The sequence below is a fragment of the Rattus rattus genome, chromosome X, assembly GCF_011064425.1.
Source record: "Rattus rattus isolate New Zealand chromosome X, Rrattus_CSIRO_v1, whole genome shotgun sequence".
NCBI classification, from domain to species: Eukaryota; Metazoa; Chordata; class Mammalia; order Rodentia; family Muridae; genus Rattus; species Rattus rattus.
In genome coordinates, this window is record NC_046172.1 from 91,415,017 (window position 1) to 91,433,747 (window position 18,731).

Below are 18,731 nucleotides of genomic sequence, written 5' to 3' on the forward strand. Positions count from 1 at the left end.
AGAAACTTTCTGGGTTCACTAAGAGCTCAAAACTTGCAAACTTGGGGCTGGGGGCGGCCTGGGCTGCTGAGAGGGAGCCTGTGTCTCTTGCCCTAGACACCTGTTCCCAGGTATGGCTTCAAAATAACAGCCTCCGCCAGATACCAAATAGCCCCTGGGCTAGAGGAGAGCTGCAGATGGCTCCCGGGGGTCCAGGAAACTTTGTCCCCTTTGCCTTACCCCAGCCTTCTACTGGCTTGGAAGAAGGGAGTCGTGGCAGCCCTAGGGTCTCCGTTTCACAGTGTGCATTTAGGGGGGCATACCCAGGTCTGATCCCCAATCCTGTGGGTAAATCGTTTCACTCGCTTTCCTGATTTTCCTTCTTCAATCAATGGAGCAATTAAATGACAGGGGATGAGAAAGAGGAGCCAGATCACTAGGAAAGTTACAGTGTTTCTTGAGGGGTGGGGAGTGGGGAGTGGGGGGTGGGTGGGTGGGATGACGGTGCGGGTTGTTTGGACTGTGGCAGAGCCGTGGGGCCCAGGCTGGGAGCGGCGCAGAGCGGGACCGGTTTTCCGGGGCTGGCAGCTGCCTAGCAAAAAAGTTTCCTGTGGAACAGTGGCCGGCGGGGGCGGGGGCGCGGGCTGCGGGCTCAGCCCAGGACCCGGGGGCGGGGTGCGGGCGGCTAGAGGCTGGCCTGGAGACCGTTAGAGAGACTCCCTCTGCCCCGGGGCCCCCCTGGCTCGCCTCCCTGCTGCGCGGCTGCCCACCTGGCGACGTGACGCTCCACCAATCCCCTTCGAGCTCCTCCGGGCCCCTCCGCCTTGCACCGCCCCCCTCCTCACCCTCAAAGGCGCACCCTGCCCCGGCCACTCTGCGCTCTCGCCGCGGAGCACCCTTCTGGCTTCTTCGTCTCCGGACGGACGGACGCTAGAGCTCTCTTCTCTTCCCTTAGCCAAACTTACTTTCCCGCCTCCCGAAAAACTCCGGCTTCCCTGTTCCTCCTCCAGCTCGGCTCTTGGCTCTTTTCCTCTCCACTTTCCTCTCCTCTCCCCGAACCACAAACCCACCGCCCCATTCCTCTCTCCCATCCCCTCCTCCCTTCCCGGGACCCCCAAAACTCTTCCTCCTTCACCCCAGACCTAGTCCCAGCGCGCCTGCTGGACGCGGTCTCCTGCGCGGTTCTTCTCGAAGCCATGGCAGGACCTGGGAGTTGGAGGGACAAGGAGGTGACAGATCTCGGCCACTTGCCGGTAAGTAAGGGACTCCGGGCCATCGCCCCCTTGTGAGCTTCTTTCTGTGGCTTAGAAAGCCTGGGGAAGAGAGTCCACACCCTCCAGCAGCCTAGGCCAGGACTTCGACGGGCTGTGGCTTAGGATGGGCCAGGGAAGCTGCTGTGCAGAATCATCATCCCGGAGCTCCTGGCTGAGGTGAAGGCCACAAAACGCAAAGGAACGGGTGAGGTTGGGGAGAAAGAAGTGGGTCCTAAAAAGGGTGGGGCCTTTTCTAAATAGAGCCCGCTTTGTCTAGCAGCTGTCTAGCAGCGCATGGGTACCTGTAATACAAGCATTCCCGGAAAGGACAAGTGGCGGACCACCCCACTTAACTTCTTTCACCAGCAGAGATCTCTACCTATGGGCGGAGCCCCCCTCCCCCCTCCCGTAAAGAATGCAATGAGCACAGAAAATAGAAACGTAAGCATCACGCTGCTCTGACTTTGCAATACCAGGTTCTAAAACTTTACCCCCACCAGGAGAAGGTTCTGGATTAAATACTGCTGGAGTGAAAAGAACTCGACGCCTCTTGGAAAGGAGCGGAATTCTGTACAAGCATATTAATTTTTAAAAGTGTTTTATCTCTCTTAGATAATGAAATATAACTTTGTTCATGGTTATCGTGTACGGGGTCTCCTGTTAGTCAATGCCCAGTTGAAATTGATTGGTGGGCTATTAAAGCCCACTGTAGCAACACCGTTTATTTCAATGGCATCTGGTTTCTCGCTGATACTGGATCCCACCCAAATTCATTTTTCAAGTTCCCGTTTTAGATTGGCATTTCACTTGCACCCTCTTTTGAATGCAAAGGGCCCCTGGATTCTCCAAAGGAGAAATTAGCAGGCTCTGGGCTGGAATGGTCGCCAAGCATGTGTAGTTCAGGGCAGTGGCCTCCATGCCTCAAGAAAAGCTACATATTAACCTTGAGGTTATAGGACTATTCAAAGTCATCTTGCCTTAATTAATTTTGTGTATGTTTGGCATTTAAAGATACGTGTTGTTAATGATGGCAGATACTTGCCTCCCTAAAAGCGGGACACTCCCCAAACCTCCCTTAATATTTTACATTAGAATGGTGTGTGGTGAGGGGGTGATGTACACAGGTAGTATTTTAGCAAACTGTTATCAGTCATTAAAAGAACATATTTCAATACAAACCGTTGAAGGGCAACTATTAGAATTATTGTTATTATTGCAACTTCGTAAAATAAGGCCAAAGAATTTAAAACTTAAACTCTTTTTCTTCCCAGATACAGCTGAAATCACTTCTTTTCCAGGAGGTATGCATGAGATTTCTGGACTATGGAGACCTCAGTTGGAGTCCCTTCCACCAGAGCAGAATTTTCCTATTCACATTAAGGTTGATTTGATCCTAAATAAGACTGCAAAGGCAGTGAGTAGGCTCCTCCCCTCCCCAGCCTGCCCTGGGGGAAGGGCGAGGTTGGTGGCGAAAGCACACGTGGACAAACTGAAATGAACTGCTTTAGAAAAAATGACCAGGTGGATGGATGAAAAAGATCTTAGAGAAATGGTAGCCCAGGGAATTCCAAACCCCCAAGGAACAACAAAGTAAAAAAGTAAAGGTGTGATTTAGCCCAAAGAATGGGACTAAATTCCCTGGATTAGCTGACGTGGCTCTGGCTTTGGGATGGTCTGATCTGACGAGAGTCCATGAGATAAGCAAGATCTTTCGAGTGTTCTCCAGATGGGTGAGGGTGGCAGTGGTTACAGAAGAGCAAGAGGGATTGCTTTTTAATGTTGAAGCATATGGAAAAGACGAAAAAGCATAGGGTGCCAATGGTCTTTTCCCTCATTTTAAATCATCATCAAAGGCTCAATTTGGGAAAATTTTTATATTTCAGAATTTTATAATAGAGTCATTTTCTGTGCTATCTAAGCAAATCATGGGTAATTCTCCCCTTTCCCAGATTCAAATTCCAAGAAAATAAATATAGCTGGAGAGCAGCATGCTCTTCAATATTTTCTTTATATCAAATGCTTAGAGATTTAAAGTCATGGTTTCTGCAGTCACTGAGGTATAGGAGGTTTTCTGTTTTGTTTTGTTGACATTTAACATATCCTCAGGACTTCAAAAGAAAGGAATAGAGAAATTGATAGTTAATTTAGTTTGCATTTTGATGACAGGGAGAGATGTTCAAGTAAAGAAAATGGCCTAGGCAGTGTCCTTTAAAGGACACTGAACCTTGAGCCGCCATGTTGATGAAAAGGTCTTGGAGGCCTGGGCGTGGTCGGCCTGAGCGGTAGATTGAGTGCTACCATGCAGAGTCCTGGGTTCAATCCCCATAGGCACATGTCAGCATAGACACACATATTGTTCAGACTATAGAAATAGAATTAAATATAGATCTGAGATTTAAATGTTATGTACTCTTGGTTGTTGTTCAGTTTAATGTCCAGAAGCCAGAAACCCTGGGGTAGTACAAGCTTGTACAAGAATACAGATTGGAATTTAAAGAAAGGGGTAGAGATTTGAATCATAGAGGTTAGAGGTAAAGGGATCATGAGTTTGAAGCTAGTGTGAGCTATGAATAGCCTGGTCTTCAACGAAGACCCTCTTTCATAGCACAAAATAACCAAACAGTGATAAAATATTTCCGTGTTATTTTTAATTAGATAAGATTTTATTCCAAGAGCATTAAACAGAGGAGAAGAAAATGACATGAAGTTCACAATTGCAGATTGTATTGTGATATAATTATAAACCCTTTGTATAGGGCCTTAGAGACATAAAATAAGAAAACCAATACAATTCTCAATGAGTAGGCCAATCCATCATATTTATTCTTTGTTTTTAAGACATGGACTCATGTAGCTCTGGTTTCCTTCCAGACTGCTCACAGAGCTGACACTAGCCTTGGGTTCCTTATTCTTCTGCCCTTATTTTCTTAGTGCTGGTACTAAAGATATGGGCCACCACACAAACATACTTATTAATGACAGGCTGTAACTTTTCCCAATTTTTAAGTAGATTTTAAACTTTCTATAGGAGAAGAAAAATACAAAGATTTGTGGTGTATGCTTCCTTAGAAAAGAATTGCAGTGTTTTATGTGTTTATCACACATCTTTCTAAAATAGTGCTTCACCTTGCTTACCCCATACAAGGGGTGTACTTATAATTTATTTATTCTATTAATTTTCTATTAATTTATGATTTGTTATATATGGCCATGTATTACTAGTAAGCCTGCATAATTCAATCCTCTTTATCTCCAAATCTAGCTTGTCTTTCACTGTGATTGTCCCCCAAGCCTTCTATGCCCAGTATGGTAATGACATTCCTTGTGGCTTCGCCCTTGGTATTTGACACTGCCATGTGTACTCCTAATCTATATTGGGGTCAGGATTAGACAGTCTTTGAGAACAGTGGGGGCCGAGGTGATCTGAAATAGTACATGATCCAAACACTATATTTGAATTACATTAAGTGTATATTTAAATATACCTTCCAGTTTTCCCAGTTTTCAGTAAGAAGACAAACCTTGACTTCAGCATTCGGCCATGACGAGCTTCCCACTTTACCAAGTCGTTAGCGGCTGTGTGGAAGCAATTTTGCCTTCAAGTGCCCAAGCTTTGAAATATCCAGCACACCATCCATTACAAGTAGAATAGTGCCTCAGCTTGACATTGTAATTCAATTTATTTTTTTCTGAGCCATGTTCCCTGTCTGTAGGACAGTGCGCACAGAAACAACAGGGTACATGAATTGAAAATCCTCTGGTTATTTTAAAAGAATCGTCTAAGGAAATTCTGATTTTATAACTTCATATTAGCCCTAAAAAAATCTTTATATTTAAACAGGATTGCTAAGTAAGTCTCATAGAGGGAAAATCTATGCATGGAGTATGACGTAGTGATCTACAATGACTTTTTCCTCTCTAAGTCTATTGTGAAGCACACCGTTGCCACTGACTGAGTTTCACTCTAGACCTTATCTGATTAGAGGCAACACTTTAGAGACTACCCGTTATGTATGTGTATATGTACATATGTATATATACATATATACATATGTACATATACACTATTTGTAAGATTAAAAATAGGGAAAGAAAATCCTGTGCAATCTCCCTTTATGTACTTACACAGTGTTTATTCCCTCCTTTGCTTTGTAACCAGGGGAACGCGTTCCCTCACCTTTAAGTAAATTTAAGCACGGTTGAAAAGTACTGTGGTTAACCATGCATTGCTTTTTCTTCCTCCTTTACATAGGCATATTCAGCTTTAGCGATCAGACTTGGAAAGTCTTCCTTGACCAGCAAACACTGCCTCCTAGTGGTTGGTTTGCTTTCTTCTTCCACACCCTTAAGGAAATTAGCCAGCCAAGGGCTCACTCTTGCCTTCTTAATCAGAAGGAAAAAACAGCTCTTAAATTCCAGTTTGCAAGGGCAACTCATTAGGGCTTTTAATTTGCTAAATATAATTCGGATATATAGAACTACTTGACAAATATTTTTAAAAATTGCTTAACGGCTTCTGGCTCAGAAATAAGTTTACTTGGCTTGTTTGTTTGTTTCTCTTTTTTGAGATAAGATCTAGCAATTGGGTTTCTTAAATTACAGTCCAGAATAAATGTGTGCTGAATAAAAATAGAAAATATGATATAAAAATCTGTGCATTAATTTACAGGTCAGCACAGTTTTTCCCTCTTTTATCTTAATTTAGTTGTAAAATATACTACAAATGATAAGGATTGACAATAACATCAATGCTAAATTTAATATAGTTTTAAAACTTGAAACTTAAAATGTTTTATTTTAATTAAAGTGAGCATTAAGGTCATTACGATTTTTTTTTATAGAAAACAACAAGATTTCTAACATTAGCAAAACTAAAGTAAGGGCTCTGAGATTTCCATAGTACATTTCTTCACTTAAAATCTCAATATAAGATATGCTAATTGATGAAGGACAGAAATACGATCAAACAAATTTACTAATAACAGTTAGCTAACTTGTTTAATTGTTTTAAGAAGTTAGTGGGCTCTGCAAGATGGCTCTGCAGGGGGTTGGGGATTTAGCTCAGTGGTAGAGTGCTTGCCTAGGAAGCGCAAGGCCCTGGGTTCAGTCCCCAGCTCCGAAAAAAAGAACCAAAAAAAAAAAAAAAAAAAAAAAAAAAAAAAAAAAAAAAAAAAAAAAAGATGGCTCTGCAGGTAAACGTGCTTGCTATCCCCAGAACTCACACGGTGAAAGGAAAAAATGGACTCCTGCAAGTTGTCCTCTGACCTCCACATGTGTACCATGGCACACATGTACAGAATGAATAGATGAAGGAAGGAAGGAATGAAGGAATGAATGAATGAGTAAAATGAATGCATTTTTATACGTTGTTTCTCTTGAATTGTTACTGTGGTGAATATACTTCTCAAGGATATCTTTAAAAGAACTGTGCTAAATTAATAGTACCGAAAAGCTGGTTCTTAGTAACTGCTGCATTATTTACCTTTTTCCAATAAATCTTGCAGAGTTACAGCAAAAGTCATATACCAGACAGCAAATGTCATCTGCTTCTCAAATTCTAAAAACTGTCATTTAAATAACATTTCATAAATGTTATTACATTTATTAAACAGAAAATAAACTATCATTTATTTTGAATAGAGATATGCCTTAATCTACTTGCTTATAATCACCACTTCACTGGGTGATTTTTTTTTTTTTTTGGTTCTTTTTTTCGGAGCTGGGCATCGAACCCAGGGCCTTGCGCTTCCTAGGCAAGCGCTCTACCACTGAGCTAAATCCCCAACCCCTACTGGGTGATTATTTTAAGAAAGGATTCTGGATTGCTGCATTGAAAATAGTTTTGTCAGTCTTGTGAAAACATCTGGATTTTCAGATGAGAATCTAATATATTTCCTATAAAATATTAAGAGGTCAGAAATCACTGAGCACAATGCAATGCATTCATTTTACACATGTGGTAGAATAGCATAGCGTAGCATAGCATAGCATAGCATAGCATAGCATAGAACAGAATCCCAGAGAATAAATGAGTTACCTAGAGTTGTATAGTTAGTTAATAGTTCTGATATGAAGAATCAAGAGAATATTGATAACCTGTGCCATGAAAAGATACTCAATTGAAACAAATGTGAATGGAAGAAGGAATACCCATGCTATCTTAAGGTTTTGCAGTCTGATTACATCATTTCTTAGTGCTCTTTTTTTTTAATGAAGGACTATACTTAATCTAAGGACCTTATTACTCATTCTTTTGGAAAAAATGGATTCATCAGGGCACATGTTTTCAGGGTGCCTTTTGTTTTGTAAATTCTAAAGGAACAATGCATATTGGATTTTTTTTCAAGAAAACTGATCATTTTTGTTCTAATTTTTGTAGGATCCAACTGGAATATTCTCACTAGAGAAAACCATTGGTCTCGGTACTTATGGAAGAATCTATTTGGTAAGTGGAGCTGGGTTATTTATTCATGCTTTATTTCATAAAAACAACAGTAATTGTGAGTCAAATTCTGAGAATGCAAATAAAATACTGTCAAATGCAAGGCATCAATATGAGAGGTGAATCATGTTAAAATATATAACTGATATCTCAAATGTCTTGTTTATTAATGCAAAAGAAAATAATTATAAAATCTGTTGAACCAATGAAAATATGATGTAAAATAAATAGCAAAAATTAAATTCTTCAGTTGAAAGGAGAAAAAAGTAGAATGTATCAAAATAACAATATCACTTGTTTTATAATACATTATCAATGTTTTAGTTGTCTATATTGAACTTTAAGTTTAATGTTTTATTGTTGAAAGGCAAAGTTCATAGTTTTCCATATTAGTTCACATGACTCTATAAATGTATAAAGTGTGCTGAAGAATTTCTCAAAAAATGATATATTTATTTAATAATTATGTATTAAATATTAAGGATATCCCAAGAGCTATAATAATCTCTTGGGATGAACTAAAGATTGAACCAACTATATTTCCTATTCTTCTGGGGGTTATAATATGGAAAAATTACATATTATATATATTTATATTTTGTTTGAAATATCCACATATGTTATGTAATTAAACACACAAACATAATTTTAATTGTCATGTATTAACTCATGAGAAAATTCATAGCAATATAGATGAATAAAACATGGAAGTTTATTTGGGTGAGAGGATCATTGTTGGCCTACTTCCTGGAAAGTTAAAATCTGATATCAGGGGGATAAATATGAAGTGTTGTCAAGGATATTGATACATTATAGGCTGTATGACAGCATTAAGGGCTGACATGTATTTAGTCAAGTCTGTTTCTTATACTCTAAAATATGATAAACTTATACTTCCTCTCTCTTATAATATTATTAAATATAAGGTTCTATACAAGGAAGTATTTCTTATTCCAAGGCCTTTTCCTTAAAACCAATATCACTGTCCCTAGGCTAATCGCTACTGCCCAATGACTACAGGTCATGTTTTTACTGAAAGTGTAGCAATGCCCTGGTATAAGCCTACAGAAAATATCTTTTGTCATTCAGACAAGGGTACCCTCTATGAGGACTTGTCTGAAGCAACATCTTCCAGTAGAGCTCTTCTCCCATGTATCTGCCAACACTAGTGTAAAAGATGCTTTTAAAATTTTGCACCAAACCACAGTCCACATAGCAGCAATAGCAACATAACCATGCCCCAAGTGTAGAAAGAAGCTTAGAGAGCAGAGGGAGCAGAGAAAGTGATCATCAAAAGGACAACCATTTCCTTCCCTTCAAATAGTTTCGATCTTACATATAAGCCGAATTGATCATCTACAAACTATAAATGGCACAGAGCCAAGTATGTTGCTTATGCTGTGTTTCATTTCTTATTTGTTACCATTCTCGATTTTGCCTCTCCATCCAATGATAAAGCACCTTATATATGGGCAGGAAAATACCTTTTTGATGACAGACACATTTAGAATATGCATATGGTCTATACATATTTCAATTCCTGAGTTTGTGTGTATAAATGTATATGTATGTATAATTCTTCTGACTAAGAAGTATAAAGTCTTCTCCATCACCAAATTTTGGAAATAAGGTAAGAATTAAATAAACATTCATCAGGAGTCTGATGTCCTCACCAGAAGAACAACAAGAGAAAAAGGTATGTTATATATGATAATTTATTTTTTTAAAAACTCTGAGGCTAGTATTTAATTAATAAATTTCACTCACGATGAAGATTTAAATATAGATTTTTTTGTTGATGTAAGTCAATGAATACCATTACACTTTGTTTGTGAGATATAGTGATGATGTTCAATTCTACTTTTACATATCCTGTAGTTGTGTTTTGTTTATTTATGTTGAATGGCTCACTGTTTCTATATTCACTTTTGGGAGCCTTGCATTGTCAACTTCCTTAGACCAAACAAAATAAATGCTTTTTTATATCAACTTTTAGTCTAGCAACTTCTAGAATTTTCTTTATGAAGATCTAATTTTATATCTGGTAGGAAGAGATAAGACTGAAGACTTTTATGTTCTTTGTAGTTTGAGGCTTCTACTAATGAAATGCCTGACTTCTCTGTTACTTCTGAAAGATATTTACAGGCATAGAAGCAGGGTTGATATTTTCTGGTTCTTTTCCTCTCAGCAGTATAAACATGTCACTCCATTCCCCTTGGTTTCCATAGTTTCTGAAGTTGAATGTGTGTTTGTGTATGTGTGTGTGTTTGTGTATGTGTGTGTACTTGTGCATGTGCATGTATATGCACGTGTTTGTGTGTGTGTGTGTGTGTGTGTGTGTGTGTATTGCCCCACCCAATAGTATTCTGTCTAAGTTTTTGTTAACCCCTTGCTGAGTGTAGGGGGGAAGTTCTCTACTTTTCTATGTCAGCCTCCCTCTTAGCAGATCCTCCTCTGCCTCTGACATATTTTACATCATTTGGGTTCCAAACTAGTTTTTACTTCTCTCCAGAGAGGACTGTCATTCTTACCTTTTTCCCATTGCCATGGATCCTTATCTGTACTCAGGAATGAATACAATTCTCTGCCTTTCCTCCAGGTAGGGAGTTTATTCCTTCGGAATAAAGGAACTGGTCTACTTTCTAGTGCTCCTCATTGTGCTGGTGTCTCTTCCTTAGCTCTGTGCCATAAATACAGAGATGCCTATATGCCTGCTTCCCAAGACTTTTGCCTTTTGCCAAATTCATGCCTGACTTTTCACAAATCACCTAAAAATACAGGATTTCTTCATGTGTGCTCATTGGTATGTCTGTCCCCACTGAAGCAGTACATGAGCGCGTGCTCAGTACTAATTTCTCCTTGAAGGGGGTGCCTTTCTTCCTACTTAAGACTTGTGGGCTGCTTTGAGCCTTCTCTCTGAATTCAAAAGGTGAATATATTTTGCGCATACCATTTAGCTTTTTCTTGCTAGTGCACTACTGGTGATTCTCTTTCTTGATTTTTACATCTTATACATCTAACGTGAGTTTATAAAATTTTTTTAAATGATATTCATGACAGCAACTATTCATTTATGGTGGGGATACATCAACTTCAAATTTTATAGGAACCTATTCAGATCCATGGATAGAAGATTATTTTCACTGTCGGATTTTTCTAAGGAAAAACTTGTCGCAAGATATTGATGAGTAAAGCTCTATATATGACATAAAGATTTCTCTGTCATTCATGACCCATTTTTATTATACCTCAAATTAACTTTTTTTGCAAAAAGGTTTATTGATACTACCATCATAGAAAATGACATGATTAAGTTGTCATTAATTTTAAACTGAGTATCCTTTTTATACTAATAATTCTACCTTTAGAAGTTTATGATAAATACTCAGATTAGAAAAACTCCTTTGCAAAATATAAAAGTTAGCATATTTTGGTGGGGACATAGCTCCTTTAGACCAGCAGATCTAATTTAGTGCTTAGAGGCTATGCCCTTGAATGGATTACTTTTTACCTCTGACTATCTTGCTATTTTTGTTTAAAAGTCTGCCTTATAGGTAGACTTTATCTACCTTGAAAGTTTGAAGAAACTGTAGAAACAGTGTTTATAGAATGTTTGACATATCGTAGGTTTCCTTTAAGACATCTATTACTGTCATTATTTTTAGTATTGATTTCACACAAAAAAAAGAACTAACACTGGAATTGATAAAAAAAGGAGTTACCTTATACTTGGTACTTCACTATTTTGTGAAGCAGTATTTAGTAAAACGACAGAAGTATACATAGTGTGCTAAATTACATATTATTCCTCTTACATCTTTATTATAGTTATGCTAAATATGCAGATGAGAAATATTGAATTAAATTATTAGATTAGTAAGATATTGGGTGATTTCCTAGTCCATATTTTTTGCTAGATTGTCTTTCCAGTTATAAAAACATGTCTGTGTTTTACATAGATATGTAAATATATTTCGTATTAGACATTGCATAACTAACCTATACAACAAAATGAAGATAGGATACCATTCAAAGTTAATGTGAGAGTGACTCACAGGGCCCTGCGCTTTTTCAGTGCCGCCAACCACATCCCCTGCTGTTGTTTGTTTTGGTTGAAGTCTCTCCGATGTCTTCCAGCTTGGTTCCAAGGTCTCCTTCTCTGGCAGGTTTCCAGCTGTCTGCACATTGAAATAAAGACTGAGTCGCACTCTGCCTTCTAAGTCTTTTCCGTTCTTTCTTTTTATTAGACACCTATCTTCTCACTCTATCCTCATTCCTGTCACTACAAACTTGACTTGATATTGTGGACTTCTTTTTCCTTCCTCATTCTTGGAGAAATACTGTTCTTCCATTTTCCCCCAAGTAGGGTTAGAAATGGTAGATTTCACTTTACCTTTAACTACTAGGTTCATAGCTTGTGATTAGTAATTTCAATTGGAAGAATATTGGACCATAGAATGAATGACATAGGTGCAAAGAAAAAGAAAATAGGTTATAGGCTATTAAGATGGCTTAGTGGTTACAAGAGCTGGCAGTATAAGCCTGGTGATCTGAGTTTAATCCGGAGAGCCCTTATGAAGGTAGAGGAGAATCGAATTCTACAAAAGTGTTCTCCAATCTTCATATATACACCGTAGTACACAAATGATGCTCCATCCCCCCAAGAGAGATAGCTGGGCATAATAACAGCAAATCAGTGTTTCAGAAAATAGATTGCTTCAACAATGCAAGCTAAAACTCAAATTTTTTAAGAAGAAATGTATGCAGAAGTACTACAGTAACTTCGTGAAGTATAAAGTAATAGACTAAGAGTTTTTAGAAAGGGAGGGTAGAAACTGGCAACCGAACCTTCTTAACTTACACTAGGCGTATCATTTAAACTTTCTGAGCATATTTGTTCAACAATAACATCAATATACTGGTCATGAGACTTGCCAGTTTCTTGTGGCTTTGAGATACAGTACTTCACTGAATGTCTGACACTACATATGATGTAAACAAGTCCTATTCTCAAAGTAATAATGACAATGATCCCGTAGTTCCAGAACTTTCTTGAATACTAGTTGATTACTAGCGAGTGGCAATTACTTGGAGCATTTCCATGTTGTAGTTCACCAAACAACATATTCATCATCATATTTTTCTGTTTCCTCCTCTATTTTGCCACCTGACGGGCTTGAGAATTAGCTGAGTTATTATTGTAATATCCCTTCCAAAGGTAAAAGTTGGCACCAGGGATGCTAAGAATGCAAAAATGTATTAGGATGTAACACAACTTGACTAAACATGATATTAGCAAAGTAAAGCAGGCAACAGGACTTTCTGAGTGAACAAAATGACCACAATCTTCATGAACTCTCAGCTGAACTGATAACATCTGAAGTCTGCTCCTCCATTGCCTTTGGCATGTGATGAAGTCAGTAAAAGGAACTAAATGAGACAAGGCAGCCATTTCAAGCAAAGAAAAACTCATTTGAAATTCAGTAAAAATGTGTGCAATATGTAGGTAGTTCTGAAACTGAAACTTACCTTGGATGTGGATCCTTGGCAGACCTGAGTGGAGAAATCTTCTCCTTGGTAATCAGAAAGTTAATTCGGGAAAATAATAATGTGGCATTATAGTCCCGAGCAAATCCCTGACCTGTTTTTACTCCGGAAGTGCAACAATAATAGTGGAAAACTCGTTTTAAAAGGCTGTCTAATGTATGGCTCTTAAACACTGCTACTGGTTGCAAACCTTACCAGACAGGTGGGATTTAGGTTCATTAGCTGCATTTTCTGCATTTGAATTTGGAGCAAGGAATGGGAAAAGACAGGAAGGAAAGAAATGTCTTCAAAGTTGATGACATACAATTTATGATATTTAAAATTAATTTCCAAAAATATGGTGCTGACATTTGAGTTGCCTAGCCACTAGGTCTATTGGATGGGAGAGTGAATATTTTTTCCTTTTAGGCTGAAATTATACTGTTTATTTGCCTACCAAATGTCTAGCACTGTGAATGCTTTCTTTTTAGGTAGGAAAGTTTCCTCACATCCTTGCCATTTTGCAAATATAGCTCAATTCAGTCAGCCAACAAATATTACTTGAGTGCCCACAGAGAACACAACACTGGGCATTTTATCATACATTGCAAGCCTCTAAGGCAGGACCTGAAGCTGAAGATTAATCGAAGCCATAGGCATACCAAGCTATTGTCCCTTCCTAATACAACATCCCAATTCCAGAGCCTGGCCATGACTCTACCTTCCTCCCATGCCATGGTTTCTTTTTGATAATATGCCTCTGGTATAAGTATTAGTCTTTTCCAAGTAACATGAGACTGCCCTAGCATAAGAAGTATTAAAAGTGTGTGCGTGTATGTATGTATGTATATGTATATATACATATATATGCATTGTTTTGAATATTTAAAACACTCATGATGAAAATTTCCAAAGGTTATTGAATTCATATTATGTACCATATATTGAATTGAGTAGAATGTAGTAAGATAATCAAAATCTATTAGGAGGCAATTTTTCTTGTCTTACTTAACTGGGACCCCATATTAGAGGAAGGAATGATGCTAAGAGGAAGCAAGAATGATGAATTCTATCTTGGCAATGGCAACCCTCAAACCTTGGAATGGAGGTGGGCATCTGAATTTTAGGATTGCATGGTTTAGTTTGGTTTATCAAAACTTGTGTGTCTCAAATAATCTTGAAGAAAGAAGTAGTATTATAGTGACAGAAGAACGAGTCATGCATGAAGTTTTCCTCTAAGATCATTAATGTAGTCAATATAAGGATATGCAAGTCTTAAGCACATGTATAAAATCAGTCATACTCCCAAAGCAAATTCAGTTAAAGGGATTGAAGAATCAAGAGTTTCTGCTTTGTTTTAGCCTTTAGTAGTTTCCCACTAGGTCACCGTCACATGCCATTAGACACTTTATAAAATAGCCCTTGCTTTATTGAAACAAGGAATTAGAATTGGTTTTAGGGCTTCTCAACATGTTACACTTGTGTACTAATGTCTAAGATACTATTGCGAGTAGTACCAAATGTAACTCTGTGAGTGGTGTAAACAGGAAAGTGGAGGTTCTTAGAAATATATTTTATTCAGCAACAGTAATGGTAAAAAAATTACAAAGAAACCTATTAGCCAAATCAAATGAAAATATAAAAAGCGAACGAAATACACAAACAGGACTTCAGGCTGCAGTTTTTATTTTTCTCTGCTTATCTACACCAATATTATAATAAATTGCCCCTCTACAAAAGCATGGGGAAAGGAAAAGGAAATTAGATGTGAATTTTGTGCTATTAAGTTGGAGAAATAATGGCACCATGATGTCTTATGGGGCATCTTTTATTATAAAATAAGAAAGCTTCTTTAAGTTTGCCTTTTTAGGCACAGTCTGTTCATGACTAGAAAAAAAGAAGGTTGGATTGTTCAGAAACCTTTTGAGGTGGGAAAAATATTGATTATATTCTAAGCACTGCCAGCAACATTTTGTATAAATCATTAACTCCAAGTTAAACAAACAAACAGAAAAAGCACCGCCATGATGAAAAAGCACAGGTCTATGAGTCCTTGAAGGACAGCTTTTCTTGACTTTGAGAAAAATACTATGATTTGTGACTTAAACATTATCCACTTTTAGAGACTGTGGCCTCCAGGTCTAAACACATCCTTAGTTCTTACATTGCCCCTGGCTTTTGCCATTATTGCCTTGGCATCTCATAAGAGCACTGTGATGTAAACACCTTACCTATCTGCACATGAGGGAAGTGAACATGGAAAAAATAACCAACAAACTGACTAAAGTAGTAAATTAGACATTTCAGAGGAAACCCCACATTTCCCTAGTCCATAAGTGTGTACTCCTAGCACTACTATATTATATTCTTCTTAGCATGTCTGAATTAGAATAAAAACATTCTATTAGATATCAAGGGAAAATAAGTATTGGTTTGCCCCAAGTGTAAAATAACCATATTTACAAAACAAACAAACAAAAAACAAGTTAAGCTCAGGTCATGATGAAGATCATTAGCAATGTGTCCCTAGAACACACTTCGTTTCCTTCCTGATGAGCACTAAGACTGTCAGTCTTAGGACCTTTGTCTGAAACTTAATTGAATTTCAGAACTGGATGGGCACAAAGAGGTAGGCTTTAAAGAGTGCTCAAGTTCATATCCGCACTCCTCCTCAGACTCCTAGAAATCATTGAATGGTACAACAATGCTTGCTGATAACACTTCCTATTGTCTAGTGCTCAAGGTTCTACTCATGAGTCCAGGACCATTCCTCAGTTACTGTTCCTATTATTGGTCACCCCCCAAGTAAAAGGAAAACACTGAAGAATCATGTAGAGTTAGGGGCTTGTAGGTAACTGATTTCTTTTTCTTTTTAAGACCTATTTTTATTATGTATACAGCATTCTGCCTGCATGTATGCATGTATGCCTTCAGGCCAGAAGAGGGCACCAGATCTCATTATAGTTGGTTATGAGCCACCAGGTAGTTGCTGGGAATTGAGCTTGAGACCTCTGGAAGAGCAAAGTGCTCTTAACCTCTCAGCCATCTCTCTAGCCCATTGACTGATTTTTTTTTCTTTTTAAATGTTCTCAATTTTTTAAAGATTTATTTATTTCTTTTATATGACTGCTCTATCTGCATGTACACCTGCATGTGAGAAGAGGGCATCAGATCCCATTACAGATGGTTGTGAGTCACTATGTGGTTGCTGGAGCTCAGGACCTCTGAAAGAGCAGTCAGTGCTCTTAACGTGGGCCGTCCCTCCAGCCACGAGAACTGAATTTTTTTATTAATGAAAATCTTCAGTAAGAAAATTCAGAGGAGGAGCTATTAGTAGTTGATAGCTGCGACAAGAGACAGTGTCAGTTTTTCCTAAGAGTGTAGCCCACGGTAGACTCATGTCCCAGTGGAAAGGAACATATCCAAAAGTACATGGCCAACAGAAATTTGACTTAATGGGTTTTTAAAGAGGGGCATGATGGTTGACATGTAAGTGGGTAAAGTAGGAATAGATACAGAAGGAGTCAGGGAAGGGGTGGATATGATCAAAACTAACAAAACTAAAATAAACATGTTTCGATGTGTGCATTCATAATAGATATGCTTCTAGTAGCACATATAAAGATTAGACTGCACAAAATTTAAGGACCCCTCTTTCTCTGCTTAAGAACATAATTTCTCCCAGAAAAGACAGGAAAATAACGACACATCCCTTGGAAGGTTACACAGTGGCAAAAGGATGAAACATGGAAGTAGATAGAGGGGTTTGGCATTGCAGCGTGGAGGTGAGAAGGAGATGTGTGCTGTTTTAAAATATCCTTATATTGTTCCAATCAGATGGGACTGCATGTTTCAACAGAACTTACTGCTTGAGCTTTCCCTAGTGGTTAACCTCTACAAGAGTTTTGTAATCAGCCAAATTCCTCCCACCTTGACATAAAACAGTGTTGTGATGAAAACCAGTCAGAAGGCTTGGAGTGCATGTCTAAAGAGTAATTAGTCTTTAAAACTGTTATACAAGTTCTATTGAAAGCAGGGATTCAAGTGTACTTTTTCTCTATTTTGACTATCCTGGAGTACCCAATATAGTGAATTGCATATGGCTGGAATAGAAAGACATGAGGGATAAATAAAAAGGAATCATTTCCTGTTTCCATTTTCTATTGTCCACATTTATGTTTCTCTTTACCTTAAATATTATCATTTAACAAAGAGATAATTTTAAAAAAGCACTGTGAATCCAGAAAATCTATATTCATCACTTTTGTACTCTTTGGAACAAGCATGGTACCTTATACAAATGGTGCTTAGCACGTACGTTTTCTATTGAAACTAAAAGCACATGTGCAGAAGTGACCTCCTCTGAAATGACACTTTATTGGTAGCTCTCTGCAGATGTACCTTGATGGAAAAGCCCTATGACACCCTGCAAAGCCATTACTAAAAACAGCTTAGCTTTTCAAATTATACCACATAAGTAACTTTCTATTCTGACTTTTATTTCAAAAGATGGTACTGTGTAGAGATAAATATTTCCAAAGGATGGAAATATTAGCCCTGCTTTTTATTACTCTCTCTTGAATGAGTCATTTAGGACACTTGAAAGAGTATTTTTTTTTCCTCAGGGTACTGTAGTTTGCTGTAGTGTTGTTGGCATGGCCGAATAAGATGGTTCAAGAGAGCTTCATACCTTCAGGAAGATGTCTAGAACATGTACAAATATTTCCTGACTTGGAAAATTGGCAGCCATTAGAAAGAAAAACACATATAAATAAGAACATACAAGTTCTTGCTTCCCTTCACCTTCTACCAATGCTCGCCAGTTTCTGAACTATCCTAAATTTTATTATGCTTTAAAAGAAATTAAATGGCCCAAAATAGTAAACTTTAAAAGATTTAGTAGCATACATTTTTTTAGCAGCTCTCCTCCTCCTTCCTTACCAGCTCTGTTTCTGTGTCTCTACTTCATTCCCCCTTTATTCCCTCTCACTCCTCCCCCTATCTCTTTCTCACTTCCTCTCTCTTCATTGATAACAACCTTGTCTTGATTTACTAGGTGCTTTTCCAGCCCCAAGGTCCTACAATACTATTAGTCAAAGACAGTCTCTCCTTCCTCCCTCCCCCTGTCCCCTTTATGTGTGTGTGTGTGTGTGTGTGTGTGTGTGTGTGTGTTTATGTATGCTTGATTTATGACCCATTAATACTTTTTTTGACATATCATACTTGGCATTAGGTAGGTATATTCAGTCCTCAGCTGCACTAGTGACACAAATAGTCAGCATAGACAAAAAGGTGAAAACTAGTTGGCGCCTAAAATGGAGTAGTGATTTTTTGTAGAGGACAGAATCAACCAGTGCATTGTGGAAACAAGTTTGACTGGTGTCTTCAACGAAACACTACTATTCCTAAAACTACACAGATAGAATTAATTTTATGACTGTTTTTGAAGGAAATTATTTAAAATGTTTGTTGGCACCTGGTATATATAGCCTGACTGAAATGGAACATAGATGTTTTCTATTGTACCCAAA

At 38.2% G+C, this 18,731-nt stretch overlaps 1 protein-coding gene across 1 annotated transcript in view; it reads left to right on the forward strand.

Annotated features, from left to right (window-relative positions):
- The first annotated feature begins 1,175 nt into the window (after window positions 1-1,175).
- Nrk (Nik related kinase) overlaps window positions 1,176-18,731 on the forward strand; it is a 93,433-nt gene continuing 75,877 nt past the window's right edge. Inside the window, 2 exon segments of the mRNA XM_032890331.1 lie at window positions 1,176-1,232; window positions 7,612-7,677. Of these exon segments, the coding sequence (XP_032746222.1) occupies window positions 1,176-1,232; window positions 7,612-7,677 (123 nt within the window).